Source organism: Truncatella angustata (genome assembly GCF_020726525.1).
Source record: "Truncatella angustata strain MPI-SDFR-AT-0073 chromosome Unknown BKA67scaffold_3, whole genome shotgun sequence".
Classification (NCBI taxonomy): Eukaryota; Fungi; Ascomycota; class Sordariomycetes; order Amphisphaeriales; family Sporocadaceae; genus Truncatella; species Truncatella angustata.
In genome coordinates, this window is record NW_025763383.1 from 1,332,757 (window position 1) to 1,360,452 (window position 27,696).

At 52.8% G+C, this 27,696-nt stretch overlaps 12 protein-coding genes across 12 annotated transcripts; 8 read left to right on the plus strand and 4 right to left on the minus strand.

Moving 5' to 3' along the window:
- The first annotated feature begins 390 nt into the window (after positions 1–390).
- On the plus strand, positions 391–1,820 carry BKA67DRAFT_560297 (Elongator complex protein 5). Its single transcript, XM_046102444.1, has 2 exons — positions 391–734; positions 917–1,820. Exons 1-2 carry the CDS (start codon positions 576–578, stop codon positions 1,775–1,777), a joined length of 1,020 nt encoding a protein of 339 aa, XP_045959584.1. The 5' UTR covers positions 391–575; the 3' UTR covers positions 1,778–1,820.
- Positions 1,821–3,366, minus strand: BKA67DRAFT_621445 (nucleophile aminohydrolase). The gene is made up of 3 exons (XM_046105483.1): positions 2,985–3,366; positions 2,794–2,905; positions 1,821–2,654 (listed from the first exon to the last, which is right to left on the minus strand). Exons 1-3 carry the CDS (start codon positions 3,020–3,022, stop codon positions 2,010–2,012), a joined length of 795 nt encoding a protein of 264 aa, XP_045959585.1. The 5' UTR covers positions 3,023–3,366; the 3' UTR covers positions 1,821–2,009.
- A 74-nt stretch (positions 3,367–3,440) lies between these two features.
- Positions 3,441–4,669, plus strand: BKA67DRAFT_560302 (vacuolar protein sorting 55). Its single transcript, XM_046102445.1, has 2 exons — positions 3,441–4,019; positions 4,370–4,669. The coding sequence occupies exons 1-2, from the start codon at positions 3,764–3,766 to the stop codon at positions 4,501–4,503; spliced, it is 390 nt and encodes a 129-aa protein (XP_045959586.1). The 5' UTR covers positions 3,441–3,763; the 3' UTR covers positions 4,504–4,669.
- A 105-nt stretch (positions 4,670–4,774) lies between these two features.
- BKA67DRAFT_534252 (uncharacterized protein) lies at positions 4,775–5,597 on the minus strand (the record flags this gene model as incomplete). Its single annotated transcript, XM_046099836.1, has 2 exons — positions 4,775–5,319; positions 5,396–5,597. The coding sequence occupies 2 exons, from the start codon at positions 5,595–5,597 to the stop codon at positions 4,775–4,777; spliced, it is 747 nt and encodes a 248-aa protein (XP_045959587.1).
- Positions 5,598–6,461: 864 nt separating this feature from the next.
- On the plus strand, positions 6,462–8,498 carry BKA67DRAFT_657271 (cleft lip and palate transmembrane 1; the record flags this gene model as incomplete). Its single annotated transcript, XM_046107084.1, has 2 exons — positions 6,462–6,512; positions 6,576–8,498. The coding sequence occupies 2 exons, from the start codon at positions 6,462–6,464 to the stop codon at positions 8,496–8,498; spliced, it is 1,974 nt and encodes a 657-aa protein (XP_045959588.1).
- A 977-nt stretch (positions 8,499–9,475) lies between these two features.
- Positions 9,476–10,576, plus strand: BKA67DRAFT_657272 (uncharacterized protein; the record flags this gene model as incomplete). Its single annotated transcript, XM_046107085.1, has 2 exons — positions 9,476–9,692; positions 9,825–10,576. The coding sequence occupies 2 exons, from the start codon at positions 9,476–9,478 to the stop codon at positions 10,574–10,576; spliced, it is 969 nt and encodes a 322-aa protein (XP_045959589.1).
- Positions 10,577–11,830: 1,254 nt separating this feature from the next.
- BKA67DRAFT_508066 (uncharacterized protein) lies at positions 11,831–15,201 on the plus strand (the record flags this gene model as incomplete). The annotated part of the gene is made up of 3 exons (XM_046097153.1): positions 11,831–11,882; positions 13,475–14,119; positions 14,198–15,201. Coding segments are annotated over 3 exons (1,701 nt in total), but the record flags the coding sequence as incomplete, so codon positions are not given.
- Positions 15,202–16,088: 887 nt separating this feature from the next.
- Positions 16,089–17,246, minus strand: BKA67DRAFT_534256 (uncharacterized protein; the record flags this gene model as incomplete). Its single annotated transcript, XM_046099837.1, has 1 exon — positions 16,089–17,246. One exon carries the CDS (start codon positions 17,244–17,246, stop codon positions 16,089–16,091), a length of 1,158 nt encoding a protein of 385 aa, XP_045959591.1.
- Positions 17,247–19,209: 1,963 nt separating this feature from the next.
- On the plus strand, positions 19,210–19,883 carry BKA67DRAFT_516347 (acyl-CoA N-acyltransferase; the record flags this gene model as incomplete). The annotated part of the gene is made up of 2 exons (XM_046097803.1): positions 19,210–19,378; positions 19,480–19,883. 2 exons carry the CDS (start codon positions 19,210–19,212, stop codon positions 19,881–19,883), a joined length of 573 nt encoding a protein of 190 aa, XP_045959592.1.
- A 281-nt stretch (positions 19,884–20,164) lies between these two features.
- Positions 20,165–23,247, minus strand: BKA67DRAFT_560316 (uncharacterized protein). The gene is made up of 3 exons (XM_046102446.1): positions 22,630–23,247; positions 20,599–22,562; positions 20,165–20,548 (listed from the first exon to the last, which is right to left on the minus strand). Exons 1-3 carry the CDS (start codon positions 22,902–22,904, stop codon positions 20,304–20,306), a joined length of 2,484 nt encoding a protein of 827 aa, XP_045959593.1. The 5' UTR covers positions 22,905–23,247; the 3' UTR covers positions 20,165–20,303.
- A 675-nt stretch (positions 23,248–23,922) lies between these two features.
- Positions 23,923–24,829, plus strand: BKA67DRAFT_534259 (uncharacterized protein; the record flags this gene model as incomplete). The annotated part of the gene is made up of 3 exons (XM_046099838.1): positions 23,923–24,129; positions 24,290–24,316; positions 24,482–24,829. 3 exons carry the CDS (start codon positions 23,923–23,925, stop codon positions 24,827–24,829), a joined length of 582 nt encoding a protein of 193 aa, XP_045959594.1.
- A 456-nt stretch (positions 24,830–25,285) lies between these two features.
- BKA67DRAFT_534260 (uncharacterized protein) lies at positions 25,286–26,615 on the plus strand (the record flags this gene model as incomplete). The annotated part of the gene is made up of 3 exons (XM_046099839.1): positions 25,286–25,515; positions 25,610–25,995; positions 26,056–26,615. The coding sequence occupies 3 exons, from the start codon at positions 25,286–25,288 to the stop codon at positions 26,613–26,615; spliced, it is 1,176 nt and encodes a 391-aa protein (XP_045959595.1).
- Between the last annotated feature and the right edge of the window lie 1,081 nt (positions 26,616–27,696).

Genomic DNA, 27,696 nt, shown 5'->3' on the forward strand with positions numbered 1-27,696 from the left:
TATGTTTACTCGTAATTCAATAACTTACGACAAAGCTTATCCAATCTAGTGCCTACAACGTATCCTGCTTCACGTGAGTTGGACATTCCAGGTATTTCAAGTAACGTGCCATTGGCAGGTCACTTTCATTGCTCGTTGGATCATGCCGAGAGGATAATTGTAGGATAGACTGCGGGGTGCATGCTCCAAGGTCTGTCGAGTCATTACCGGGAGATGTGCATTAGACCAATAGCGAAGATAGACCAGCCAGATTATATGAGTTCAGGGTAATTAGATAAAGTGAGAATCGAATGTGGTTGAATATCGTAGTATAAAGTACACAGCCTGTTGCCGTATTCGGCCAGTCCAATAGAACGCGATGGAGGTGACCTTCCCCGCTAAATAACCTCGAGCCACTCCCATCGAAGTTGGGTGACATCAGGGTCTTGCCAAAATATCTTTCACAACTACTTTGAGTTTAGCATCTCGGCAGTCACTAAAGATAATCTGACGACCAATTTAAGCCGGTACAGGGGAAAAATAAAAAAGAAGAAGACAAAGACCAAGGAGCTACGGTGAGGATTAGTTTTCTCAATATGCCGTCCGCAGGACAGACGCACGCGCGCTCACATGCGCTGCTCCTCTTTCAGAAACTACTCAATCTGCGCGATAGTGCAAGCCCACTGACACTGGTCCTCGACACTCTGGAACAAAGTGGTCGGCCGGTGCTCCATGAGTTCATCGCCAGAGCCAAGGTCGGTAGTTCTCTCACCTCTCTACCTTTTAATTTTTCCTCAAGTCAAGGGTTCGAGGTCATGCGACGCCCTCAAGCTCCTCCTGGCCAGAGCACTGTCACGTCACCGTTTCGGACTGCCATAGAGATACTACTTCACACCCCCCAATGTATGAGCAAGTGCTGATACGACCCATGTCCTAGGTCTCACGATCCAAGATCATCTACCTATCCTTTGGGACCCTGCGCAAGCCCACAGACGTAGAGATCTTCGTCAGGGCGCGGGGTAAGTCGCTCGACAGCCTGCGGTCCGAGATCGTATCGCAGTACCCCAAGGCGGGCGCTGCTGGTGCTGCTGGCGCGGGCGGAAAGGTGCTGCTCATCATAGACACGCTGAATCCGCTATGCGGCACGGCGCCATCGCACCTGCCGCAGTTCCTGTCGTCGCTCATCACGGGCCCCGCCGTCTCGCTCGTGGGCCTGTACCACACGGACGTGCCGGCGGTGCTGCCCCGGACGTTCGGCGAGTACGAGCCGCACCCGCTGACGGTGCTCTCGCACCTCGCGACCGCGATCCTGCAGGTCGGGAGCCTGCACCAGGCCGCCAAGCGCAGGGAGGCGCAGAACCGCAGCCTGGCGGAGCCGGAGTGGGGCCTCCACGAGGGTCGGGAGGGCGTGCTCATCGGACTCAAGGGTGATAGGGGGGCAGCCGATGGCCTGGTGGTCGAGATGGAGATACGGCGACGCAGCGGGCGGTCCGTGGGAGAGAAGTTCGTCCTTATCACTGGCGAGAAGCTGGGACTGGGAGGAGCATCGCGGATATCGCTCTTGAAGGATCATGCTATGTTTAGGGATCCGGCGGCGGATGAGGACGAGGCCAAGGAAGGTGATGAGGCGGAGACGACGTTCAGCCTGGGGTTGACGGAGAAGCAAAGAAAGGACCGCGAGGGCATCGTGCTGCCGTACTTTGATGCGCAGACGGATATAGGGGCTGGTGAGGGTGGCAGGATCCTTTATGAGATGGGCAGAGAGGATGACTTTGATGACGAAGAAGATGAGATCTAAGCATAGTCAATGAAGTGAAAGCTAGCCCAATGGCAATGGACAAAAATTGACGTGGCTTGCGTAGCAATGTTCATTATAGTACATCTCTAGATGACTCTGGTACAATACAGACAAGTCCGTTTAAATGTCCCTCGGAGCCATATCTATTTTGGGGCCAATACCCCACGGCTTTGGGGCTCTGGAGTGAAGGATTGTCGTGAATGTCATGTCGCTCTACTCAGAGGTGCATTGTCTATTCATCATCAACCTGCATACCCTCGCCTTCCGCCGTTTCAGCGGCTGCCTCTGCATCGTCGGCAACGCTGTTGATCCATTCCTTGACCTCGTTGCCGTCGTGGACCTTGAAGAACTCCAGAGCCCTTTTGCCGGCCTCCTTCAAGCCCACGACACCCACACTCGTGTTCTCGACCGTGAGCTCACGGTCCTGGACTAGTGTCTCCTTGAGAGCTCTCAGGCCGTGCTTGATCAGCTCCTCCCTGCCACAGTCGGGGAACTTGTCGGCGTTCTTCTCGAGGTACGTCCTAGCCATCTGGGATCGGGCGCCGATTGCGCATGCGACCATCTCCTGGGTCATTCCGGAGGGCTGGAACTCGTAGAGGTGGGGGCCGGATTCGTCGATGCCGGCAACCAACAGGCCGACGCCGTATGGTCGCTTGCCGTAGTGTTGGGTGTTGAGCTGAGCCTTGTCGCCGATGAGGGAGACGAGGGTCTCAACGGGCATGGCGCGGTCGTAGGTCAGGCGTTGTGATAGGCATTGCTGCTTCATGAAGTTGGAGAGGACACGGGCGTCTGAGGTCAGGCCGGCAATAGCGAGGCCTACATGCTCATCTACGGCGAACAGCTTCTTTTGGTATGACGAGAGTTCTTCGGCGTTCCTCTATTCGAGAGGGCAATGTCAGCTCACGGAGGGTTCTGGGTCAGGATAGGATATGATATAATAGGATACAACAGGGTATAGAACAAAATAGAATAGAATACAACAGACGCCGTAGCTGAGTTGTGTGGATTTTATGTACCTTGATTGCGACCAGCACGGCATGTGTCTTGCTTGTCAATCCCACCACCACTGAACCTTGCTTGACGGCCTCGGCGGCGTATTCGACCTGGAATATTCTTCCTTGGGGAGAGCTGAGGGAGGGGAACATGGGTCAGTATATGTATACATTTATTTACATTGGGTAGTCGAGGTGGGCAGGTTGGAGCTTACAATGTGACGGAATCGTTGTCGTAATTGTTTCGAAACATTGTGAAGGCGTGTCAAGACGGTGCTGTGGGAGGTGAAGGGGCGGGTGAGCTGTGGGGTTTGTATTTGGGTTGCGAAGTGGTGATGTGATGTGATGTGATGGTGTTTGTGTCGAGCTTAATGTGGTTGTTCGGCGAGGCTGATAAGTTGATTGATTATGAGCATTGGCGAGGCAGGCAGCTGGAGCTTCGTCAGGTCCCCCAAGACTCCAAGGTTGACTCTCTAAGTGCCTCCTCCCACCAGTGAGGTGAGCTGCCCGCTGAAGCGCTGTCTTTTATGGGTTTAGTGCACTTGCAGGGGGTGGACGGGGGGCCACCACATCAGCTCTGGGCAAGTTACTGTAGGCTGCAATTGAAAGGTGAAGGTCCAGGTCAGGGCCCACTGTCCCTTAAGTAAACCTACTGTACTGGCTGGAAACTGCGGACTGGGAGCGGCCTGCTGTGGCGCGAGCTTCTGGGAGCTGACGACACACCACACCCAAAAGCAGGCTGGTCCAGGTTCACTGACCCGAAAGCCTCATCTACCTATTTATGCATCTACCACTTCCATTGCAACGTACTTCAACGTAAGCCTCAGCAGGCCCTGCAGTCAATATTGCATCCAACAATCTGCTTGGCCATCCATAGCACGCGATTCAACACCGACCGCGAATCGCCCACCGACCGCAATCAACGCTGCCCCCCTCTCATGCCAGCCAGCCGCGCCATATCCCTCCTCTCCTGCACGACAGTCATATCCTCAAGATGCCACACGCAGGTATTAAAACAATCATCGCGCTGTCCTTCGTGCTCGCCGTAGGATTTCTGCTTGTCATCTTGTCCTGCGCGCTGTGGGGGGAGTATCTGCCGCTGCTGGTTGTGGCTACTTACGTCCTGGCGCCTTTGCCCAACTTCATCTGCAGCAAATGCGCCAACCCAGACGACTTCGTTGAGAGCTCTGGAAATGCCATCCTGGATCTGGGACGCTTCTGTACCGGTTTCTTGGTCGTCATGGGAATTGGTGAGTGCTTTTCACGTTCTTTGGTCGTTCGGGAACGGGCCGGGAAACAGGACGGCGGAAAATATAATACTTCCTTCATGCGCGTCGCCTCGCCCTTGAATACGCTCCCGACCTTCGACCCGGCGCAACAGCCTTTACATGATGAGAACAGTTGGTCCGTGTTTCTGAGGAGCTTAAGACCCTCCAGATGGCGACAGACACAATAGCACTTTGTGCAGCTCTGATACTCGATTTCAATTTCCTTTCTTTCTTTCCTATTTACCTGGAGAAGACCAAATTTGCGTATGGGAATGGCGAAGCGAATTGTACCAGGAAAAAGAAGAAAATCACTTTGCTGACCAAAACAATAGCACTACCCGTCCTTCTCTACCACTCCTCCTTGATCAATGCTGCGGCGACAGCCATGAGCATTATCGGAGGGCTGCTCATATACGGAACTATTATTTCGTTTGGCATGTTCTTCCAGGAGGACAACGAGTTCTAAGCTGGGGGGGATTGTGGGTATTTAGGCCGATGGCGAGACATAGGTAGCACTGTCTAGTTGCAAACTTTACCAGCGCACAGAGGATGACGTTGAGTTTGGATGGCCAGGTCAGCATCGTGCGTCGTTGGAATATGTCACTTTATACCCTAACACGAATGGGCGCCGCTCCGTTGAATTTCAATTTCGGTTCGATTCAGGCGAAGCCAGGGCTTCTATCCCTATTATCTGATTGGAATCCTGTCTATTCCGTGTCAACCTCGCACTCATCTCTCTACCGGGTTTCCCAAGTCAGGTTGTATCTTGAGCTTGACACTTTGTAGCCCTTCAGCGCTTTGATCGCGTCGTCGGCCGTGGTAGCTGTAACCAGGATATCCGCGTTCGCTGCTCTAACAAAGTTCTCCTCAACAGCCTTGTTGAGCCAATCCAACAATCCATTGTAGAAACCATCGATGTTCAGCAAGCAAATACCCCTGTCGTGAATGCCCAGTTGGTTCCATGTGGCCACCTCAAATAATTCTTCCATAGTGCCAAATCCACCACTCAGCGCAATAAAACCGCTCCCGTGGGCACCATCTATCACCTCCTGCGCCATCATCTTCTTGCGAGTGTGCATATCCGGCACTACGGTCGTTCGCCCGTACACATCGGCTTCTGGTACATAGTGTCCGTTCTCGTCTTGCTTGCCGGCGTAAGTCGAGTCGCGCTCGAACTTGACGAGTGCTGCCGGTATGATTCCGTGCACAGCGTCAGGCCCAGAGATCGCCACGATCGTCTTGGCTACCTCGCCCATGAGGCCTACAGTGCCACCTCCGTAGACTAGGATCATCCAACCAAAATATGAGTTTACCGATGGCCAAGGGTCTATAGTGATTCGGGCGGGCTCCAGACTTACCAAGCGAGATGTCGTTCTCTGCCATCTTTGTACCCAGCGCGCGGGCTGCTTCCATGTGAGCCGGGTTGCTGCCTGGCGCCGAGCCGCAGTATACGCAAATCTTGATCTTCTTCTGTGCGTTGGGATTAAGTCTCGACCCTTCGGACGGTGTGGCCGTCCGTGACGCCACCGGAAATGGGGATGCGCCGCCTGATTCGGTCATGTTGTGTGTTGCCACCCGTTCTCTATCCTATTTCGTGTTTCGGGGAGGTTACACACAGCCCGCAAACGAGAAGCCGTCACTTGTGTGAGCGGAATCGGCGTCCTGAACTACACGGGCCCGATGGAAGCAAACGAAATAAGGGCAGCAATAGCTAAACTTGGAGGTCACCCAGTGTGATCAACTCGGTGTTTATAGATTGCAGACAGTAGTCACGGAGGTGGTATGGTCGAAGAGTCATATACCGTTTGGTGTTTTGGCGGAGACAAACATAGGCTTCCTGGGGTAGGTGGCTTGGGCACTTGGCTATCATGTGGCCGAATACTAGAGGCTATCGTGGTTCGGCGAATGACGTAACTCGATCGAGCGTCTTAGATAATCCCGAGATGCCTCTGGACGAACGCTGAAAGAGAGCCTGTAGACGCACGACGGCGCTGTCCGCCCAGAGGATACGTCGCACATCCAAAGCGTGTCCGAACACGGCTTGGTTGAGTCATTCTGGTGTCAACAAGAAGGCAAATCGAGCGCTGTGAACACCTGCATGTCGGATGCATGCACCGTGCCGTAGTTCCCCCTCCAGCAGGCGGCGTGTTGCTCCATCGGCCTGCGATTCGCCGACTCGCCGGCCGGGACATACTAAATATACGTGATCGATCCACTCTGGAAATTCGGGGCTCTAGGCTGGACTAGACCAACTAAAATGCCCAGGCCAGCAGGCCACTTTCCAACAGCGTCTCCCCCAAAAGAGGCCACAGCTAGCTCCCCCATATGTCCTCTTGAGCAGCTCCTCTCCATTGTGCAAGCTGACGGATTTCTTGTTGCTCTCATCAAACCCAGAGCGCACAGGATCCGACTAGTATCTTCAAGATGCCGCAAGAAACTCCAGCGGCCGCCAGGCCTGCTCAAGAAGAGCGAGGCGTAAGTAACACGTCGCACGGGGCTACATTGACAGAAGCACTGACAGTCATCATGTAATTCTAGCAGTCCATCTTCTACAAGATTGCCCAAGCTCTTCTGATGTGGTTTGGTGTTCAAATGATCATGAAGCAATTCATGGGGGGAAACAAGGCGCAGACCACCACCCAAGTCAAAGATGCCGAGGGAAATGTCGTCGAGGTCCCCGCGAATACCGCAGCGATTCCTGCCTACCAGGCAAGGCCCAAGTCTCTCGATGAAGGCGCAGTCTACGCTCGGATCCCTGAGCGCATTGCTCCCATCTGGCCCACCGACAGCTCTCTCGATGTCATTGTGACAATTTCTGATACATTCGTTCCGAAGCCCATCGCCAAAACAGAGGAGCAGTATCGTGTTCTTGATGAGAAGGCTTTCAAGCTCAGCAACTACAGCGACAAGCGTGTCATTGAGACTGAATTCACCGTTCCGGCTGCTGTTCAGAAAAATGGAACTCTATGGGGTCACTTCTACGTCGGCTTGACTGGCACAAACTTGGATCCCAAAGAACCCAACTTCGATCCTGCGACCGCCGTCCACTTTGCCTACCCCCTGACCCATTATATCGCCAAGAAAAAGGTCGCCAAGACCCGCAACCTGCTTGAAGGCAAGGACGAGATCATTGAAGAACCTGCCGAGGAACAATCCACTGGTCCGGTCGTTGCGAGCTACTACCACCCCAACACGACCTTGTCATTCATTCCCGATACTGGCATCCTGGATCTCCAGAAGGCTGCCGCACCTGTTCGCCAGTTTCTGAACCTAGAGCCAACTGGCGCGCGCGATGGAACTGGTAAAAACTCCTGGTACTACCCGATTTTGTATGTCAACACGTTCTGGCAGCTTAAGACGCACATGACCGTCCTCAATGAGACCGTCCAGACGCTCCCTCTCCGGCTCGATCTCACCAACTTGAGAAACTGGCAGTTCACCATGATGGCGACTGTTGACCTGAACTCGAAGGAACAGGCCCGCCAGGCCGCATTGGGCAACTCATCACCCGGAGGCGGTGATGGTAGCGAGATAGAGATGATCAAGGAGATCTTTTTGGACACCAATCCTTACCTCCTCGGTATAACCGTCGTCGTCAGTATCGTTCACATGATACTGGAGACGCTCGCCTTTGGATCTGACATTGCGCACTACCGCAAGAAGAAGGATAATGTCGGCATTTCTGTCCGTTCCATTCTGGCCAACGTCTTTATGCAGACTGTCATCTTCCTCTATTTGGTGGACAACTCGCAGAACACCAGCTGGATGATCTTGGGTACTCAAGGTGTCGGTATTCTTATCGAACTCTGGAAGGTCACTACCGTCGTCGATGTGCGCCTGCGGCCGAGTGCGCCTGGCTCGCTGCTTCCTTACTCCGTTGTTTTCGAAGATAAGCACAAGCTGAGCGACACGGAGGAGAAGACCAAGGAATATGATGAGATCGCCTTCAAGTACATGTATTGGGCCGGCGTCCCGTTGCTCATTGCATACGGTATCTACTCCCTGGTGTACGATTCGCACAAGTCTTGGTACTCATACATCATCACTACCTTGGTTGGATCTGTCTATGCCTATGGTTTCTTGATGATGGTCCCATCTCTTTACATCAACTACCGCCTCAAGTCTATAGCCCATATGCCCGGTAAGGCGATGATGTACAAGTTCCTGAACACTTTCATCGACGACCTGTTCGCCTTCACCATCAAGATGCCCTTTTTGCATCGTTTGGCTACGTTCCGCGACGACATCATCTTCTTCGTCTACTTGTACCAGCGATGGGCCTACAAGATTGACTACACTCGCGTCAACGAGTTTGGCCAGGGTGGCGAGGATGAGCCTAGTGAGGAAGTCAAGGCACAGCCTAAGTCCTTGCCAAAGGCCGACCCGGAAACCGTGAAGGAGATTGGTGGTGGTCCGAAGGCTACTGGGGCTGATACCGGTAAGGCGACCAAGAGGAAGTAGAAAAGCTCGATTGGTCATGGCGTTTGTACACGATGCCAATCAAACTAGTCACACCCGCCTTATCTACACAAGACATGACTCTCAGTCCCCTGTGAACAAAGCTCCACGACTTCCGGGCACTGTGTTCATATGTCCTAGTCTAGACCAACAAATAAGATAGGCCAATTAATGACATTTCTCGCACATCTCACGTTGGTTGTGATCATCCTGGCTGATACATGTCTTGACACCCGAAACCTGTGTGACTGCATCGTTGGACAGGCAAGGGTGACTTGTACCGATGCTGATTGAATCGCATTCAGCCCTATGAGGTACACACGTGGTTGTCAGACGGTTCATTCGGGGATCCTGTCCAATGCTTTTGACGGCTGACAAGCTTTAAAGTTGGTTCTCTAGCGGAGGATCTGGTCGCTAGACTCGGCAATTATGCCCAAACAGGGGGGCCCATGGGCGTAGTTGGCCCCAATCATCGGGAAGCTGCAGGGTCTCCAAGCTCTACAAGGTCTTTGTCACAAGCCAAACTTGCAGTGAAAGCCTCCCAAGTTCCCTTTCCATCCAGCTCTCCAGCTCGTACTGATACGGAGAAAGACATGCGACACCCGTGCAAGCGGCAGTAGACGTTCAGGAGCACACTCTCCGGCATCTATTTCCGATACTTAACTGCTCCAGTCTTCTTCGCCTTGGGCCAGTAGCGACGTTGCATTCAAAGCGCATTGGAAGGCCAGGCGCTCATCTCCCTGTAACCCCTGCCGGGCAAAGCAGAGCCACGAAGTGAAGCCAGGGAACCATCCCTCGCGGTTCCTCGCAGCAAGACCAAGAAGCTGTCGCTGACGAGCCCGCAACTTCTGGTTGGCGTAAGAACTAACAGACTATATAAACTCTCTCCAAGCCGAGTCAAACAACCCGCATCGTTTTGAACCATTCCAGCCGTCAGCCTCCACATCGGAGCACGGTCTCACTCCTGAGGCGACAAAGACATGAACAACGAGAGCGTCGGCTCGCTCCTAGCCGTCATTGCGAACTCGATCAACGATGCGCTCCGAATCATGATGTTCGCCGACAAGCAGGCGTGGGGTTCCGACGAGTTCGAGCAGCTGAGAATACTGGAGGAGACCTTGGACGAAGCAAAGAAGGACTTTCAAACACTACCATCGCTTATCAATGGCAGAGAATACTATGAGCATGACAGGAAACGTACGTCTTATTCATTCTGCGCTGCATGCAGCCAATTCATTGTGGAACGGCTTTGCAGCCGGGACAAAGCGTCAAGAGTACGGGACATTGTAGTAGAGGAAAGATTGACCTAATCAATTGTAATCCATCTAGCCGACTCCCTCGAGGATCTACGATTGCTCTGCACACGCTTTGGTTTCCATGCGCTCAACTTCAAGGAGTGGGTACGAACCGGCGGACCCATCGACCCAACCTGGGCACGCGAGACAATAGAACTCCGGCGCGAACTCCATCGGGCACAATGTCGGGCGGCCAGGAGGATATTCAACTCGGAGCAGGAGACGACCACGCGATGTCTGGGCGCCTTTCAGGTGTTCAGAGTGCAAAGGTCGCCGGAAAACCCGCAGCAGAGGAGTTTGGAAGAGCTGATGGCCTGCAACGAAACTGGTAACTTCGAGCGCTTCGGCGAGGTCGATATAGCTTTCATTTGCGACTTCTGCGACGGCTACATAGTCTGGGAGGACCTGCGCGAGATGCCTTCGTCGAGGACAGCAGCGCAGGATCACACGGAGCCCACGAGCGCAACGAGTATGACTCCAGGGCAGGACACGAACTGGCAAGCGGTAGGTTTTAAGTCCTCAGACGGCGAGGAAAAGACGGTCGTCTTCGCGCCGGTGGCTATCGCGAACCACATGCCACCCGAGCCTGGGGAGTGGCAGGCGAGGATTCTTTGTCCGTTATGCGACGACTACTACACGGAAGAACAAGGCGAGGATGACATGGACAGAATCAAGTGGAACTTGGACGAGGGCGGTTTTGGAAACATGGAAGAGTTCAGAGAGCATCTTGAGTGGAGGCACTCGGCAAGTGCCTTGCCCGACACGAGTAATTGTGTCGTGATGTGAGTTCACCGAGCCTACGGAGTGACCTGGCCGGGACTTCACTCCAAGATGTCATGGGAAGATATAGAAAGCCACGCTCTTTTTGAGCAGCTTTTGCATTGCCAAGGAGTTAGCTTTCAGGGTCAAATACTAATCAAGTATTCTTAAGTAATGACATAGAGCGGTCTACCGCAGAACATTCTAGCATATAAGAATGAGTCGAGATGATGGTATGTAGCGTAGATTGTGATAGTTTACAAACCATTACTCGAGCATTCGAGAATTATGATATAGAGCAGCCTACCTTGGAGAGTTTTATAGCCGAAAGGAAAGAGTCGAGATGATCGTCATTAGTATGGATCGTCATGATGCGTGAACTCTCCCGGAATACATGCGGGAGTAGTACGCTAAAGAAGACCTGCTGAAACTTATGATCAAGATGGTACTCAAGGGCTAGATTATATCCCTTGTTATTAGTCACATATCAAGGAGATTTACGATCTCATCCCCGATGTCTAAAATGATTGGCCGCATTTCCTCCGATTTTGGATGCGATATTCCGCTCGGGCCAGCTCATGGTATATCATGGATATCGTTCCGTGGCTAGGGCGACCATTCGTCAATATTACACGGGCGTCAAAGGCCAGATGAGGGTTCTCTCGATACGACTTTTCTGTTACTCTTCAAGAGCTGGATGGAGCAAATGGAACGACACTATTGAACGCTCGGGACATTTGAAGCGGAACTCTCTCCACATGACGTTTGCGCTCCTAAATAAACAGAAAGCGGCAAGCTTCAGCGACACGGAGTATTTTCTTCACGAACGTTGTCAGCCGTTCAGCGATCGACGAACTCCACTGTTTCGTCCCAAACGTACCATACATTTTGGTATGTATGCCGTCCCAAGTGGTCGGGATTGAAACATGATTGGACAACCTGCAGGGCTTGATCGACTATGCGGCCACTCTAATGATAAGCGGATTCCCGGTACTCGTCAAAGCAAAGTTACAATTAGCAGGCCCCCCTTAGCGTCAGGTACAACACGACAGGAACGGCGGCAGAATCTTTTGTGCTTGTGATGCACGTGTAATCCGACATATATCGTCGATGCTATACCCTGTACTAACGGCCGCCTTGTAGACTAGCATCTCGATGTTACATTTACGGTAGCTCTGTCGTGATAGCATCACTCATCATACAGTCTACATGTCCTCATCCATCGCCATACAACGAAGTGATCACACTTCGGCAGAACATCACAACAGTGAAGGTTAGCGGTCTGCCGCGGCTCTACAGTTTGCAAAGCACAATTCTCCACAGTCGTGCCGCTGTCAAGAAGATGGAGAAACTTTGCCACAATCCCAGGTCTAGGCAAGTGCCCCGTCTAGAAGAAATCCTCATGGCGCTGGCGAATACACCACGGCTAATTTCTTTTTACTAGGTTCAGTCTATACTCCATCTGGCATTGATGCACAAATGCTGAGTGGTTTGGGTTTCCGCGCTGCCGGAAATGACACGGATATCCATGCGCCACGAGCTACCACAAGCTCACTTGCAACTATTGTCTTTCTAATATAACTGTCCCCCGATCAGAGACAACAACCGATCATCGTCACGATCGCACCTCTCACGACACCCATCTTCGCTTTGTCCCTTCTGTCGGCATCAGGACTATCGGAACGCAATCTTCTCGGCTCTGTGCGGGACACGGACTTTCGAGTCAGTGTCCCAAAGATTTCCAGCTGAACGCTTTGCATCTCGAATCCCACATCACTTAGGGAGTATGACTGCACAGTCGAGCTTGTTCCCAAAGTTGGCATGACCAGAATTGCCATTGGCGGCACTACCGTTCTGCGGTGTCATCATACAGAAAGAAGGGTTGTGCACTGATCCGAACTAAACGTTGCTGCTCTGGCCTAACGCGTTCTGGTTGGGATCCCAAGTGGCTTCGTTGCTGATCTCTCAGCTCGAGTCAAGATGAAGGTTCCCAAAAGGGGAGAAGCCACTATCTCGGTCGGGACAAGAGCCGTCCACGCTAAACGATCGCTAGTTTTCGGTATCTAGGCTTGAGATCCGCTTGTCAGTGACGAAATGCAACATGCAGACGCGAATGGCATCTTAACCGTTGGTCTAAGATTCAGCTCCGTCAACCCATGCCATGATTTCACTTGTCGTGGGCCCTTTAGGGCACCGTGTGCGTCGTAATACGGCAGATATAAGCTCTAACACATCTGTCAATTACATAACTATCACAATGCCTATCTGAACTTGCTTTCCTTGGACCGAAGTATAATCCCCTTTTGGCACACCACGTTCATCGACGATCCATGCTGGTTCAGCAGTGAAAGCAAATTAAAGCGTCTTCTCCCCCTACTACGACCGAGAGTCTCGATAGACCACGAGGTCTAAACGCCATGTCTCAGTTGCTACACTCTCTAAGCCCAAACCATCATCCTTCTAATCACTCGTCACGTCAAGCTGGTAAATCACAAAACGCACCGAACGTCAAATCTGTAACCGCTTTCGGAACACATTACAGAGAGGGATCAGAGGGAGTCGGGGCTGAGATACCTGATATACCTTTAAGGAAATCAAGCAGGCGGTTATCAGTGTCGGAATTCATCACTTCTTCTCCTTTCAAGCAGCACGGGAAACCTAGGTTCGTTGAGGACGTGGACGACCGGAGATCCATAAACTCAAATTCCATGTCACCACAAAAACCAATGAGGTGAGACTCTAAGCACATGTAAATCAAAACCGTCATGTCTAACCCAACAGCCAGTCCACAACGTGTTTCCCACGAGGATCTGAAGGATCATGCCGCTAGCCAGGAGCCCGAGTATATTCACGATCCAATGGCTAGTCGCTCACCCTCCACTGCGCCGAAAAGCCTGATGTCGAAATCCTCACGCTCGTATTTAGGCTCTTCTGCAGACTCGGCGATGTATGTGAATGCGCCATCATCGTTACCTGCTCTACAAACACGTGCCGTTGAAGAGAATGATGGCCTCGAACCACTTGCTGAAGAGGAGATCGATCCTGCGTCGTTCGATTTGGTTGTGCCGGCTCATGCGCATAGCAAACAATACTCTCTGGAAATACAATCCGAGCTTATGTTTTCATCCACGCATCTGGCAGTCATATTTGAAGACCCGGTCCTCTTACAGCGCTTCACAAATTTCATATACCAAGTGCGACCGAGATCCGTGCCCATACTACAGTACTACATGGACGCGTTCAAGGCGCTCAGGGCCATTGAGTACGCTAACGCCATTGTTTCGGGTCTGCAATCTGTCGGGGACCTGAGTTATACGTCCGAATCGATAGACCAGACGTCGAACCAGGCTCTGCGAGACAGGGCCGACCAGGCATTCCAGACACTTGCGAACGAGGAGTTGCCGGCCTTCATTACACATACCTATATTCAGACTGTGAGCATGACGATAAAGAGGCGGATCGCGGATACACTACCGCCACACCTGAGGGAGATGTCCGAGGGACTAGCTGAGGTTTTCTGCCTGACTGATCCAGCCAGGCCAGATAACCCCATTATCTTTGCGAGCGAAGGTGAGCTGCCTGTGGACTTTACCCAGAACACTTCCTTTCCCTTATGAGCCTGACGACTGACAAGTGGGATCTACACAGAATTCCACAGAACAACCCAGTACGGCATGTCCTATGTGCTAGGTCGCAACTGCCGCTTTCTACAAGGACCCAAGACGAACCCCTTTAGTGTGCGCCGGCTCCGTGACAAACTCAAAGAGGGCAAGGAGCACTGCGAGACTTTTTTGAACTACCGCCGCGACGGCCAGCCCTTCATGAACTTGCTCATGGTCGCGCCGTTGTATGACTCGAGAGGTATAGTCCGATACCACATTGGTGCGCAAGTCGACGTTTCAGGTCTCGTAAAAGACTGCGCGGGTCTGGAGTCCCTCGAGAGGCTCATGGAGCGCGAAAACGCTGCAGATGGCACATCTGCTCATATGCCAGTTCGCATACATGGCCACAAACCCGACGGCGGAAAAGCAAATCACACCCACGGCGATGCTAACAACAACAACACCAACTGCAACGAGGAGAAAGACGAGTTCCGCGACTTAGCCTCCATGTTCTCCCTGGGCGAGCTGAAGACGGTCCGCGAGCACGGCGGCTCCATGCACCGCATCAACCACTCAGAGCTGACGGACACGGAGGGCATCAGCAACTGGAACAAGCCCCGGGTGCTGATCAGGGACGACGCGGCCATGGAGCGCCGGGGCTCGGACCCGGTCCTCAGCTCGTCCCTGGGCGGCTCCCTGGGCGGCGGCAGGCTCTCGGGCATCTACGAGCACTACCTGCTGGTGCGGCCGTACCCGAGCCTGCGGGTCCTGTTCGCGTCGCCCTCGCTCCGCGTCCCCGGCATGCTCCAGAGCAACCTCATGCACCGCATCGGGGGCTCGAGCAAGGTCCGCGAGGCCATCGCGCAGGCATTCGCCGACGGCAACGGCGTCACGGCCAAGGTGCGCTGGATCAGCGGCCGCGGGGAGCAGCAGCAGCAACAGCAGAACAACGTCGAAGGCCGCGGCCGCTGGATCCACTGCACGCCGTTGCTGGGCTCCAACGGCACCGTGGGCGTCTGGATGATCGTCCTCGTCGACGACGAGCAGGAGCTGCCGGCCAGGGCCCCCCGAGAGGCCCCGCCCGTTGAGCGCTATATACGGGCCCCGACGGGGGGCCGCGGGGGACAGTTCGGCGCCAGCATGGACAACCTCAGCCTGGGGAGCCTGGGCTTGGGCAGCGGCGGTCTGGACGACGGCTCGCGGTTCAGCATGGGGAGCCGGTCCGACGTGAGAGACTACGGCGCCGACGCGACGGGGAGAGGCAGCGGGGACAGGAGTGGCGGCGGCGGCGGGTATGACAGCCCCAGGAGCATGACCGGGCACCGGAGGACGCCGGCGCTGAACAACGGCCTGGCTATGCACGATCCGAGGTTTGAGGGGGGGCCCCGGTCCATGGCGGATCCGATCAGGTTCGATTCCTTATAGAAATTGCGGGGAGGAGAGTCGCTTGGTGGAGAAATGAGAAAGGACGGGCATGGAAGCTGTGGAGGTAATTGAACGTTTTGTCATGGCGGTTTCTCTAACCATGGGACAAACACGGTGGTTTTGGAATGGGCTGTTTCGTGCATGGTGAATGAATGGGATACCCGGTTTTCTTTTGTATGAGGTTACGGAAACAGGCGCATGGCTGCGTTTGCTTGGGCGTGGCGCTATTGCCAACATCAAGACTAAAAAATGAATCATCGCATACCATTTCCATGTTTGTTGTTTATATGTGTATTTCTTGCCATTGTATCATTCATCTAAAACGGAGCCATCCCGAGGAGGCTGCGTGCTCTCTATAGTCGTGACCTCGCCCCGGGTCTATACCAATATCATAGCCAAATAGTGCTCCAACCCTAACGGGGTATATGTTGCGAAGTTAGTTAAGGCATTGCCATGAGAGCGCAGAGGGCTTGTGCCATTGTGCAGCTCACAGAGGTCGTACCACGATATCATTACGCCGACTCGGCTTGTGCTAGTAGTCTTTCTCTCCACCCGTTACAGACCTCTTCAAACCCACCGACCACGTCCCGACAGACGTTGGCGGATTCCCGGTTTTGCAGTCGCTCTCCCCAGTTTCCTCTCTTGAGCCAGATCTCACCTTCCTCCCTCAGCTCTTCTTCTCGTTTCATCTCTGCCACCATATCCTTGGCGGACTTGAGCCGCCTTGCCGCCGTTGTCGTCGTTTGACGGGACATGTGCAGGGTGTCTGAGAGGTAGTTGAGAGTCTGGACCAGATCCGCCGTGACGGTGTGTAACGCTGCCAGAGAGTTGTACGCCGAGGTGGCAGGCCTTGGCATGTCGTCTGATAGGGAGACCAGAAGGGGTAGCAGGTCGTCGATGGTCTCTGCGTCCGGCGGCATGACCAATGGTGATAGCAGCGGAAAGGTGAGGTTGTGTAGTTGGCGGGTTTGGTGTGCCAGATGTGTGGCCAAGGCCGAATGTGCCGTGATTAATCTGGTGGTGCTACCTTCGACGCCAGACTGCGACCCTAGATCTCGCAGGCCGTCTGCTACCCGTTTGAAGACCATGTCGGCTGGGCCGCTCTCGGTTCCCCTCCTTGCAAGCGATTCGACGGCGTCCATCCTTGCCACGAGACTGGGCGGTATGCCCGGGGAGTCGAGGTCCGAGTCGGAACCATATTCACTGCCATCATATGCGCTTCCTTGTCTGCGGTGCCCTTTACCGCTTCTTGGCGGGCTTAGATTCAGGTTCTTGTTTCTGATGGGCAGCTCGACGTCGACACCGCTGTCTCTGACCTCCCCGACGTCGTCGCCGCCCTCGGGGCTCTTGGCATCAAAGCTGATATCCGGTGCTTGTTCGCTGTCGTCCTCGTAATATTCCCCCTCGTCTTCGTCTTCGTCTCCGTACAGGGCATCGCCCAGCTCGTCTGCCAGGTTGCCAAGTCCGTTGTCCGCGGGTTCGAAGTTTGCGCCGCTGAAGGTGCTCAACTCCTGCTCGTTCATGCTGTTGCGCAACGGTGTCATGGGGTCCGCAAAGGAGGACTTGGAGGCTCGCCTCGCGGTTGGTGAAGCACCGGGAGAGGAGGGTTGAAAGGGGTCGATGAGGGAGGACTGGCGCGAGTGCCGCGGCGTCCTCGGGGATGAAGGCATTATGAGGCGGGCGGCGATTAAAGGAGCTCGAGATTGAGGCGTGAAATCTTGGACAGGTCGGGTATCAAGCGTCGGTGCTGGCAAAAGCTACTAGTCGTGGCTGGCTAGGGTGTTGGGAGGTTTCGTTTCTCGTAAGTCGTGATATTTATAGCCAAATAGGCGGCTCAGCAGTGTTCTGTGCAGGGAGTGGTTGTTTATTGTTGTATGCTCGTCCAAGTCCAAGCTTTTGTTGTTTGCGCATTAACTGTAGTGCAATGCTTGTTGTCAGGTGGAGATGCCGAGTGTCCCCTTGTATATCAGAGGTGCTTAGTCTATAACTGGATCTGCTGTGCTGCACACACAAGGGCCAGCAAAGGGAATGAGTGCAATGCTGAGGGTGTGTCGAGTCCAAAGGAAAACAACCAGACGAAATCAAGATACTACGCCTCTCTGTTCAAGCACAAGACGCTTGTTGAGTCGACTTCCTTTCTTCAATAAGGTGCAGCTACAGTACGAGCAGCGAGGCGAACAGCCACTATCAAATGACAAAGGCGAATAGTACGGACTGGAGGGAGAAAAGAAGAAGACGAAAGAAAAAAGAACCAGCTTGACTCGGTGACCCTGACGATCTCATTTCTATCAATCTGAAATAAGAGATGGACCCTATACATCCTGGTCCTGGTCCTGGTCCTGGTGAACGGCTTTGTTGACTATGTATGTACATGTGAGCGGGGGGGCCTGTGCATCAGTCTTTAGCGGCATGCACAAGTGACACCTGGGCACACATGAGAGCCCGTATCAGGCGCATCCCTGCTGGCATGCAAGCCGGACGCGTTTTATGCAGCCTCGAGTTATTCAGCACCTTACCCGTCCCTCACTGGAGTGGAGTGGAGTGGAGTGGACTGTTGCCCGCACCAAAACTTCGCATCCGGTCCTCTTATTAGTCGGGCACTCTTTGACGGAGGCTTCATAATACTCCCCCTTGCTTGAGCAATTGTTATCTGGTAGTGTCCGGTCTTGCGACACCGACTACGTCCGAGTTCAAACCTTCGTTCGTCTGATCTCCATTTGGACGCATCTCACCATAACGTTTGTATAGCCACGAATCACCCAGCCCTGGTGGTCTCTCGAGTTCAGAGACCCCTTCGAGAAGCAGCAGTTGCTCACTGGGTTGTGCACGTAAGAAGCCCAATATATAAAGGTCAGATTTGGAAATCCAGAGTTTGACTACTAGAACTCGCTTTTGGGAAAGTCATCAACTGAGATCTCCATTAGGCTTTGACTTGTACTACTTGAGGGGAAAAAGAAAGAGAAAAAAAAGGCAAATACCAAGAAGTGTTGCCATTTTGCAGAAAGGCGTAAAGCTAATAGCTCCTGCCTTGTTCATTGTTGGCACGTTTGGAGAGAAGTGCAGTGCACTTGTGTGACTTTGCCTGTAAGTACATCCAGTATCAATGGTGATACTGTACTGCTAGATTTATAATACGGACAAGAAAACACAACCGAATAAACTATGTTGATCAGACATTCATCGTTTTCTTGGCACAACGTAGCAGTTCATGGTTGAAAGGACGAGGCTACATGAGCGCTGGCAACTTGGGGGCCATTGTTGTGAAGTCACTTGAGTGGCCCCCTTTTTCTACGAATCTCGTAAGAGAGTCCCACATTAGTCGCATCTATATGCACTATTCTGTGCTTGCCTTGAGTATTCCTTTGCTCTAGAGTCATACCACATGCTCTTATTGTCGATGGAGTTGCTCTTCCCTTATCCTGTGTCGTCGACAAGTCCGCCCGCCCTAACTATACTCGTCGATAGGATCTCACAGACCACCACCTTGCGCCTCGCTCGACGACCGCACCTGCTGGTAGCTAGCTAGCTTAAGAACAAAGCTCCGGTGGCAAACGATTTGTCCTTTCAATCACAGTTTTGCGCCTCGGAGATCAAACTTGCAAAGCCGACACAGCAGTCAGCAATCTCGTCAAGATGGTGACATTCCGACGCTTCAAGCCCGAGGATCTCAACAAGATCTCCATGTGTAACATGGACCCTCTGACCGAGACCTACGATGCGTCTTTCTACCTCCAGTACTACGCAAAATGGCCACAGATGTTCATCGTGGCCGAGGACGACCAGGGCAACATCGTTGCTTACAGTATGAACCTCCCTTCTCCCCTCCCGCGCAGATTATACGTTACTCTACGCACCAATACACACACATACACACACAGGATGCTGACAAGACACGAAAACCAGTCATGGGTAAGCTCGAGTCCTCGCCGTCGTGGATGAACCACTCGCCGCACTACCTGCCGTGGCACGCGCACATCACGGCGCTGACGGTGTCGCCGGCGTACCGGCGCACGGGCATCGGCAGCATCCTGACGCGGCAGCTGGAGGAGGAGGCCGACGTGGGCGACGCATACTTCATGGACCTGTTCGTGCGGCGCAGCAACGAGCGCGCCATCGCCTTCTACCGCCGCAGCGGCTACAGCGTCTTCCGCGTCGTCAGGGACTACTACGGCGACAACGTCGGCGACCCCTCGGCCTACGGCGAGGACGCCTACGACATGCGCAAGAGCATGAAGCGCGACCCCAAGGGCGAGCACGTCAGGGAGAACGGGGAGGCGTTTGAGGTTGACCCCGAGGATGTGTTCTAGGGCCCAACGGCCTCTTGCAAAGGTGAACCGCAGGTGGTGTGGTTTTCAATCTGGGAGAGAAGTATACAAGAGCAGAGAGCTTGACCAAAATATTTCCAGATAGAGTCATAGAAAAAGAGGACATTAGATCCTGACCATATTTTCCTAATGAGCATTTCGTTATGAGGACATGTGGGCGTGGCAAAGCCACCAAGAAGTTCCAGTGGCTCGCCACACGACAGTTTATCATGTTTGACCTGGATCGGGGTTGCTGCACGCATTTCCGTGCGGCTTCCTGTACATTTCTGTGAAATGGAAGTGTTTTAACCATGATATTCGTTCCTACCAATAATCACTGAAGCTATACTATTTTACGCAGGTGAGTGCTGTCCCAATAGCCCCAAAGACACACTGGTCTCTTGGCTTAGTTCAGTAGCTCTCCTATAGCTCTGAAGGGCTCTTCCCTACAGGCTTATCCTCGACCATGTCGGCTTCCAGGGCCATTGCTACGTCGATAAATGCGGGGCTGCGCTCATCCAAAAACTTGAGGCCTTCCGTAGCCTTGCCACCGCAAGCTCTTTCAAGTGCGAGGAATGCAAAATGACCGCCAACCACTGGGCGGGCTTTGAACTGCGCACCAGGGTAGTTACTTGTTTCCGTATCATACAGATCCGTGAAGGGTAGACCTGCGTATATGTTAGCATTGCAGGCGGTAGTAGACTCGTGGAAGATTTACCTGTTACGGTTTCGTTTACCCAGCGAGCAACATTGGTAAGAATTGTCGACCGCGTCTTCTTGCTAGTGATTGCGGCAGCGAAAAATTCCCAATCACTCTTGGCTTGCAGGTTGCGTTGATCAAGAGGGAGGCCATATCGCTGCACGACATTATAATACCAATCGCTCTGGATTTGGTAGATTCGGTCTGGGATAAAGGTCGATTTCGATGTCACGCTAGAGTCTCCGACCAGTCTTGCCTGATCCTGAGCCTCGGAAACACTGTCCCTAATTGGCGATTTGTTCTCCGAAGTGTGAAAGCAAAGCAGCGCATCGGCGTAAAGATTGTACAAAGTTGTCCAGGAACCTTGCCATGTGTAAGATAGCTTGGCATGAGTTCCATCCTTGGAGATGCCAAAATCTTCCCATTGCTTGATGTAGTCATCGGCGATGCGCTTGTACTCTTTAGCGTCTTTATCGTTGCCAACGATGGCCGAGAGGTCCGCCATGGCTCGAATACCAACGATGCCCTTCAAGGCCAAGTTCGTCTGGTTAGCCAACCAGCCAGCAAAGTCATCCGTGCAGAGCTGGTTCTCGGGGATGAGCGATTCGCGAACAAGATATCCATTCCACTTCTCCCACAAGGAATATGACTTTGAGACCCACCGCTTAGCTACCTTGCTTCCTGTCGTACCCATATCTTCGAAGGACTTATCCATACCGTACTGGTCGACAGATATGAACTCGTCGACAACGCTAGGGTTGATTAGCTGGGCAAAGACCGGAGCTTCTCTCCCGAACGCGGGCTGTGAACCATCTTTGAGCGCATTCGCCAAAGCCAGAGCCATGATCAACATGTTTCCGCATTCCTCTACCGGCATATACTCGTCATTACCGTCGTTGTGACCGGTCGCGTTGGGGAAGTGAGTCCCGAGATCATGCATGCTGTAGTCGTTGGGATACTGTCCACTCAGCTGGTGCTCCAAGAGGGGCTCCAGGAGATAAGCTAACCACTGGGGGTTTGTGTAGAGGAAGAAGGGGAAGGCCGGGAAGATGACATCCACCGTCTGGAAGTTTCCGTTAGAAGATATCTCCTTCAGGAAGAGAATCGGGTTGTCCGGCGTTCCCGCCCATTGTGTTGCACCAAAGATCTGGCGGGCAGAAAGCTCTGCAATGTCCTTGTACTCAGAAGAACCAGAGGCATACGCATCCTTGGCTAGCTGTGTCGAGTAGTCATTTGCCAGCTTGGCCGCAGTCTCGTAGTCATCGTAGTGAAATTGCAACATGTCCTCAGCGGTGAAGAAGTACGACGCCCATAATGGGCGCATTTGCGTGAGCCCTCTGGATGATGCAAATTGAACGACAGGATCTTGGATCAATGAGAAGGTAAACACTGCACTATCTGTGTGAGTGGTGGCATTGTAGGCGCCATCAAGAACAAAGTGCTTGGCGAACGCAAAAATAGGCTCCTTATCAAACATTCTGCGCGGCGAGGACTCGGTGTCGTTGTTCAGGTGGCCGTGCCTAGCGAATTGCCTAGTGACAGATCGAATCTCGCCAGCTTGGTGGTCAATATCAGCAGGACCAGAGAAGTAAAGTGTCCCCCATTCAGCTTGGTCGTCATGTTCTGTTAAAAGCTGCTGTTGTGCTCGGGATATTCTCCACGACTTGATGGCTGTTTCCGACTTGTTGGAATTTTTTGGCTCATGGAGTTCCCAAGCAACTTCATTCTGCCTGTCTCCGCTCACCCATTCACCGTTGATGTCAACAAACAAGCTCACATTCAAGTCTCCCTCAACAACGAATGTCATATAGGACGCAGGCAGCGCTTGACGGAAGGTGGATGTCGGCGTGATAGGAGATAAGAAAGACAATGTGATCTTGACTGCCTTGTCTGACTTGGAACTCGAGATCGTGTACGTGAGGTTTGTTGTCGAGGCATCAAAGTCAGCTCCATGATATTGGGGGAATGCAACCGTGAAGTTACTGAGCAGCAGGGTCGTAAGCATGGAGTTGGCCAGAATGCTATACCCTGTGAATAGGAGGAGCCTACCTTTTCTGATCACCCTTCAGAAAGTGATGAGGCGCACCAAGAAGGGGGTACACGGTATTAGTCTCCGGGATGGATGCCAAAATGCCAAACCCAAAGGTCTTGCCTGTCCAAAATATAGGCCAACTGCTCCACGGCTCGTGTCGCGCATTTCCGAGCCAGGTGCTTAGGTACGGGTTGCGTACAGCCAGTGGCAAAACCGGAGGTGTCAATGTTGAGGCTTCGGTGGTCATGAATGACCCCAGGGCCGCCAGGGCCGTCCAGCCGCTCAATCTCATGGCGGGCAGTGGTGGTGGAAGTCAATACTGAATAGCAAGGCTAGACAAGAAGAATACAACCAGAATAAAAAGTGGTGATATACTGTAGATACAGATCTAGAGATGAAACACAGGCCTCATGTCATTGATTGCACCGCAAACATCAAACGATGGAGAGGCAGGTCTCGGGAAGAGTCTTGTGCTTGCACGAACGGAAGAGCACTGATGTTAAAGGATGGGAAGAAGGCATTGCGATCTCCATCCTGCCGATGCTTCGCCGCGCCAACTGTCTCCGCCAAGCTCCATAGGACTGTTCTTGCTTCAGAGGAAAGGTCCAGCTGATGACGCATTCTGGGGTTGATCCAGGGGCATTGCATTAGCTTGCAGCCAAAAGGAGGGGGAACGACCCACGTGTCGTGTTAAAAATGCGGGTTAACCAGGACTCTCCTGCTTTTGTGGGTGAACTTCCCGGCTGGGTCGGACATGTTGAGCATAGAGTTTGCATTTAGACTTACATGATCGCATCTAGTTCTAGCGTCAAGAACTATAATACTCGTGGACATTTGCGGATGTTTTATCATTTCAAAAGTTGAGCGTTTTACCTTGCCGTTCGAACAGAAAAGAAGACAGTGTTGCCAGACTTTCCATTGTGCAGTTTCTGCTGCCAACTCTTGGTGCTAATTGTCACCAGAGATATCCAGCCACTAATGACCGAGCGACTTTTTGCCTTGGGAGAACGAACCGACGATCGATGGGCTCTACCCTTGTTTCGTCAGGTTTTAATATATCGCATCTCGTGTGACCTAATGCTGTCGTGATTGCATGGCACATGCATCCTGACCAAATTGGAACTTAAAAAGACTGGGTACGTTGTCAAAGGAGGCCGTTGAGCCGCCTGCATCTCTGGTCTGGAGAACGAGTGCATACAGTGCTGCGTACCTACAGTAGGTAACACGGACTTTAGGGTTCTTTAGCGCTTCACTGTCGATATGCAGAAGTCCATGACAAGGCAACAATCATCTCGAAGGAGCCGCACGTAATGGTTTGCATGCATACACTATCGCCAGTTTTGGCACAGGTGCAGTGCGATAGCAGCCTGACGATGTTGCATCTATGTGCACAGATGCCTATAGGGCCCTCGTCGCCTAACGAGGGCATTACGAGACACATACGGGAGATCAGAGATGTACGAGGACGGATCCTGCTTGTCAATCCTGTCAAATGGTTTTCTGTATGGGCCTTCAAGGTAATGTACAAAGTACAAGAACGAGTATAACAGTATAACATGTAGGAGCCACTTCTCCTGTGGCACATTCGACATCATCAGATAATAGCAAGTTCGTGGGGGCGGGTTTCGTTTGTTCATTCATTCGTATATCAATACGTATGCAACTGACCAAACACAGGAGCATTCGGACTTGCAGGCTGCTAAGGTACGGTACAGTAGACAAAATGTGTGCATCTAACGCAGGATATTAAGCTTAACGAGGAATGCAGAGCAAGCCACATGACTGCGCTTGAATTAATGCTGCATTTCTTGGGAGATATTTCGAGATCTGACCCGTTTGCAAGTTATCTTGCTACTAAAACTGGAGCAGCACGTCATGCCATACATAGTACATACGGATCCGTACAAAGAATGGATCAATAGTGATCTGAACCGTATCGGGTCTGATGGGTCCAAAGGAACCCGAGAGGCTGGCAGCTGCCGTGCAGTGCCTGCTGGATGCCTGACGTGGGATGTTTGCCTGGCCGCGCCTGCCTGGAACGTTCTTGACGCGTACCAATTTATTGGTGTCCAGCTGCAAGGCAAAAAGCAAGCAAAGCAAAGTAGAGGCAAAAGGCAAAAGGCCAAAAAAAACCCAAAGACAGCCTTCCCCATTTTTCCTTCCCCCGATCATCTTGCTCCATCAGCACTCGCCGACGTGACCTGGAGCTACTTTTAACGCCAGCAGCCTCTGACTGTTGACACCATTGTAAACTAAAAGTTTATACATACTGCTTCTTCAGTGACGATAGGTTTTTTTGTCGATTCGTTCTGTAACAATCACAGCAAACCACAACCCAATACCTGCACCAGTTTCGCCTGCCCTCCGTCAATCCTTTTCGGTAAGCTTACCTGATTCCGCCCGATCGACCTGGCGAAAAAAAAGCAAGGACAGCAGTAATTTCCCGTCCTTGCTCTCTGCCTCGTCCATTTTTCTCCCTTCCTTCACCCAACTGTTCGACCTCCCATTCATCTTGAAAACTCCATCGTCCATCTCATCAACACTTGACCCAGCATCACACAACGCATTGTTTTCGGGTCTCTGAGAAATATCAAGCTACACGCCTGTCATTATCACGTACCAGATTACCCCTTGCTTACGAAACTCCCATCAGAATAACTACGCATCACAACCATGGCCGACCCTGGAATGGATTACGAGAACCCTGAGGGTGACCGCTACGAGGGTATGCTATTCTACCATTGCTATTTGAGCCAATATCATCAATCACGTACTAACACGTTTCCTTCCCTAGCAGAAGAAGCTCCTCGTTACCGCGATCCTCGCAGCGCCTCCCCTCGCCCGACCGGTGATGATGGTCATGAGCCTCGTCGCTCTGCCTCTCCCAACGGCCACGACGACCGGTAAGCATCTTTGATTTTCGCGCTTGCGTGCATTGCGCTCCAATCGCTCAATTGTCACGCATACAAACGCGAGCTAACTCGGCTCCTTTTACAGTGGCCCACGTGATCACGGAAGCAAGCGAGGTGGTGGTGGCGGCGGCGGCGGCGGCGGCGGCAACGGCGACGATGATGATTCCTCCATCAACCCTGGTTCCAACTTGTTTGTGACTGGCATCCACCCCAAGCTTTCGGAAGGAGAGGTTACTAGAGTCTTCGAGAAGTATGGTGAGGTTGAGAAGTGCCAGATCATGCGCGATCCTCACACCAAGGAGTCTCGAGGTTTCGGATTCGTCAAGATGGTCACATCCGACCAGGCTGACGCCGCTAAGGATGGTCTCCAAGGTGAGGTCATCGAAGGCCGCACATTGAGCATCGAGAAGGCCAGACGTGCCCGTCCCCGTACTCCCACTCCTGGCAAGTACTTTGGCCCACCTAAACGCGGTAAGTGTCGTCTACCCACTAGACTCTGAATGGCTTTGAACTAACCGACACGATAAGAAGGTGATCGTTTCAACGACCGTAGAGGCGGCGGCGGTGGTGGTGGACGTTACGGTGGTGGTTACGGCGGTGGACGTGATGATCCTTACCGTTATCGCGGAGGTGGTGGTGGCGGCGGTGGCTTCAGAGACGACCGCGGTGGCGATCGTGATCGCAGCTACCGTGATGACCGTGGCGGTTATGGCCGAGACTATGATCGCGACCGCAGCTACCGTGACGACCGTGGTACCGGTTACGGCGGGCGTGACTATGACCGTGGTGCAGGTTACGAAAGACGCGAGCGTGGTGCCGGCGGTGGTGGTGGTGGTGGTAGCGGCGGTGCCGGCGCTGGCGGCGATGACTATAGCCGCGGTTATGGTGGTCGTGGTGGCGATGACCGTGAAGCTCGCTATGCTGGCGGTCGTGGCGGTGATGATCGTCGTGCCCCCGGGTACGAACGATCAGACCGCGGTTACGACCGTGGCGACAGAGACGGCCCACGAACTCGTGAGCCTGCTGCTTCCGGTTATAGCGAATCCGCATCCCGGCCTGAAGGTCGTGACGCCTACGCAGGTGCGCCCTAAATACAGCAAAACACCTCAGTATTCCGGCGCCAGCAGCTAATGCATTGTCCAGGGAGATAAAGGATTTGGCATCCTGCGCTCGTCTGCGTCTGCACTCTCATCGGTTTGACTCATCATTTCCCTCGCACCTTGTTTTGTTGTCGAAGGACACCCTGATATCGGCGGACACCAGAAAAGTTTGACACAAAGGAGTTTTTCACGGCAGGCAGGAAGGAAAAGGCATTTCCACCATATTTTCTTTTTGTCGCAAACCAATCTCGGAATGGTCTCAACCAGATGACAACCAGCATGCGCTCAGTTTACGACTTGCTCTAATTTTCTAAATTGCGGATGGTGAGTGAAGGGCTCATCTGATCGACGTTTGTCGTCGCCGGGCTTTTTTTCCCCTTCGGCTCTTTCATATTGGACCCCCAGCAGCATCCCCATTTCTGCGGGTACCACTGTCGCATCACAATCGGCCTGTCACTTGTATCATTATTTCAGTCAGAACCGGGGGGTTTTTCGAGATATGACGAAGCTTTGGCGACTGCAAGTCATCAGCAGCGATTTGCCGGCACAGAACAGCAAATGGCCAGCAAATTGCAACACATAATTGATCGCAAATTCCCTAATGGTGCAACAATTGATTCGACTCGACTTACCGTAAATTGCCTTGATGATCGCCATGAATGCCGCTTCGCACCTTCGCGGCTGTAACAGCAGCATCAAACAACCGCCATTTCTTTGTGAACGCATTGGCGACCAATCTCAACTGTATTCAACCTCTTGCACGTCTCGACTCTTTGTCAATGCTTGCGTCTTATCGTGCCCTCGTGCGACGAACAGCTTCTTTTCGATTTGTCGCCACGAAACGCGTTGGGCATGCAGCTTTTCCTTTGACGAGACAGGTAAAAATTCCCTCGAAAACAAGTCGTTTACTAATTGCACTGTGCTGCGGTGCGTGTATCTAGGGCATTCACTGGCATGTGGCGTGCCGCCAGAGACAAAGACCGGCCGTGCTTGTCAGTTATCCTGCAAATCGTGCCATCCAGCGGTTGTGTAACCGCATCTGCTCACCTCATTTGCCGTCGAACTAATGCTA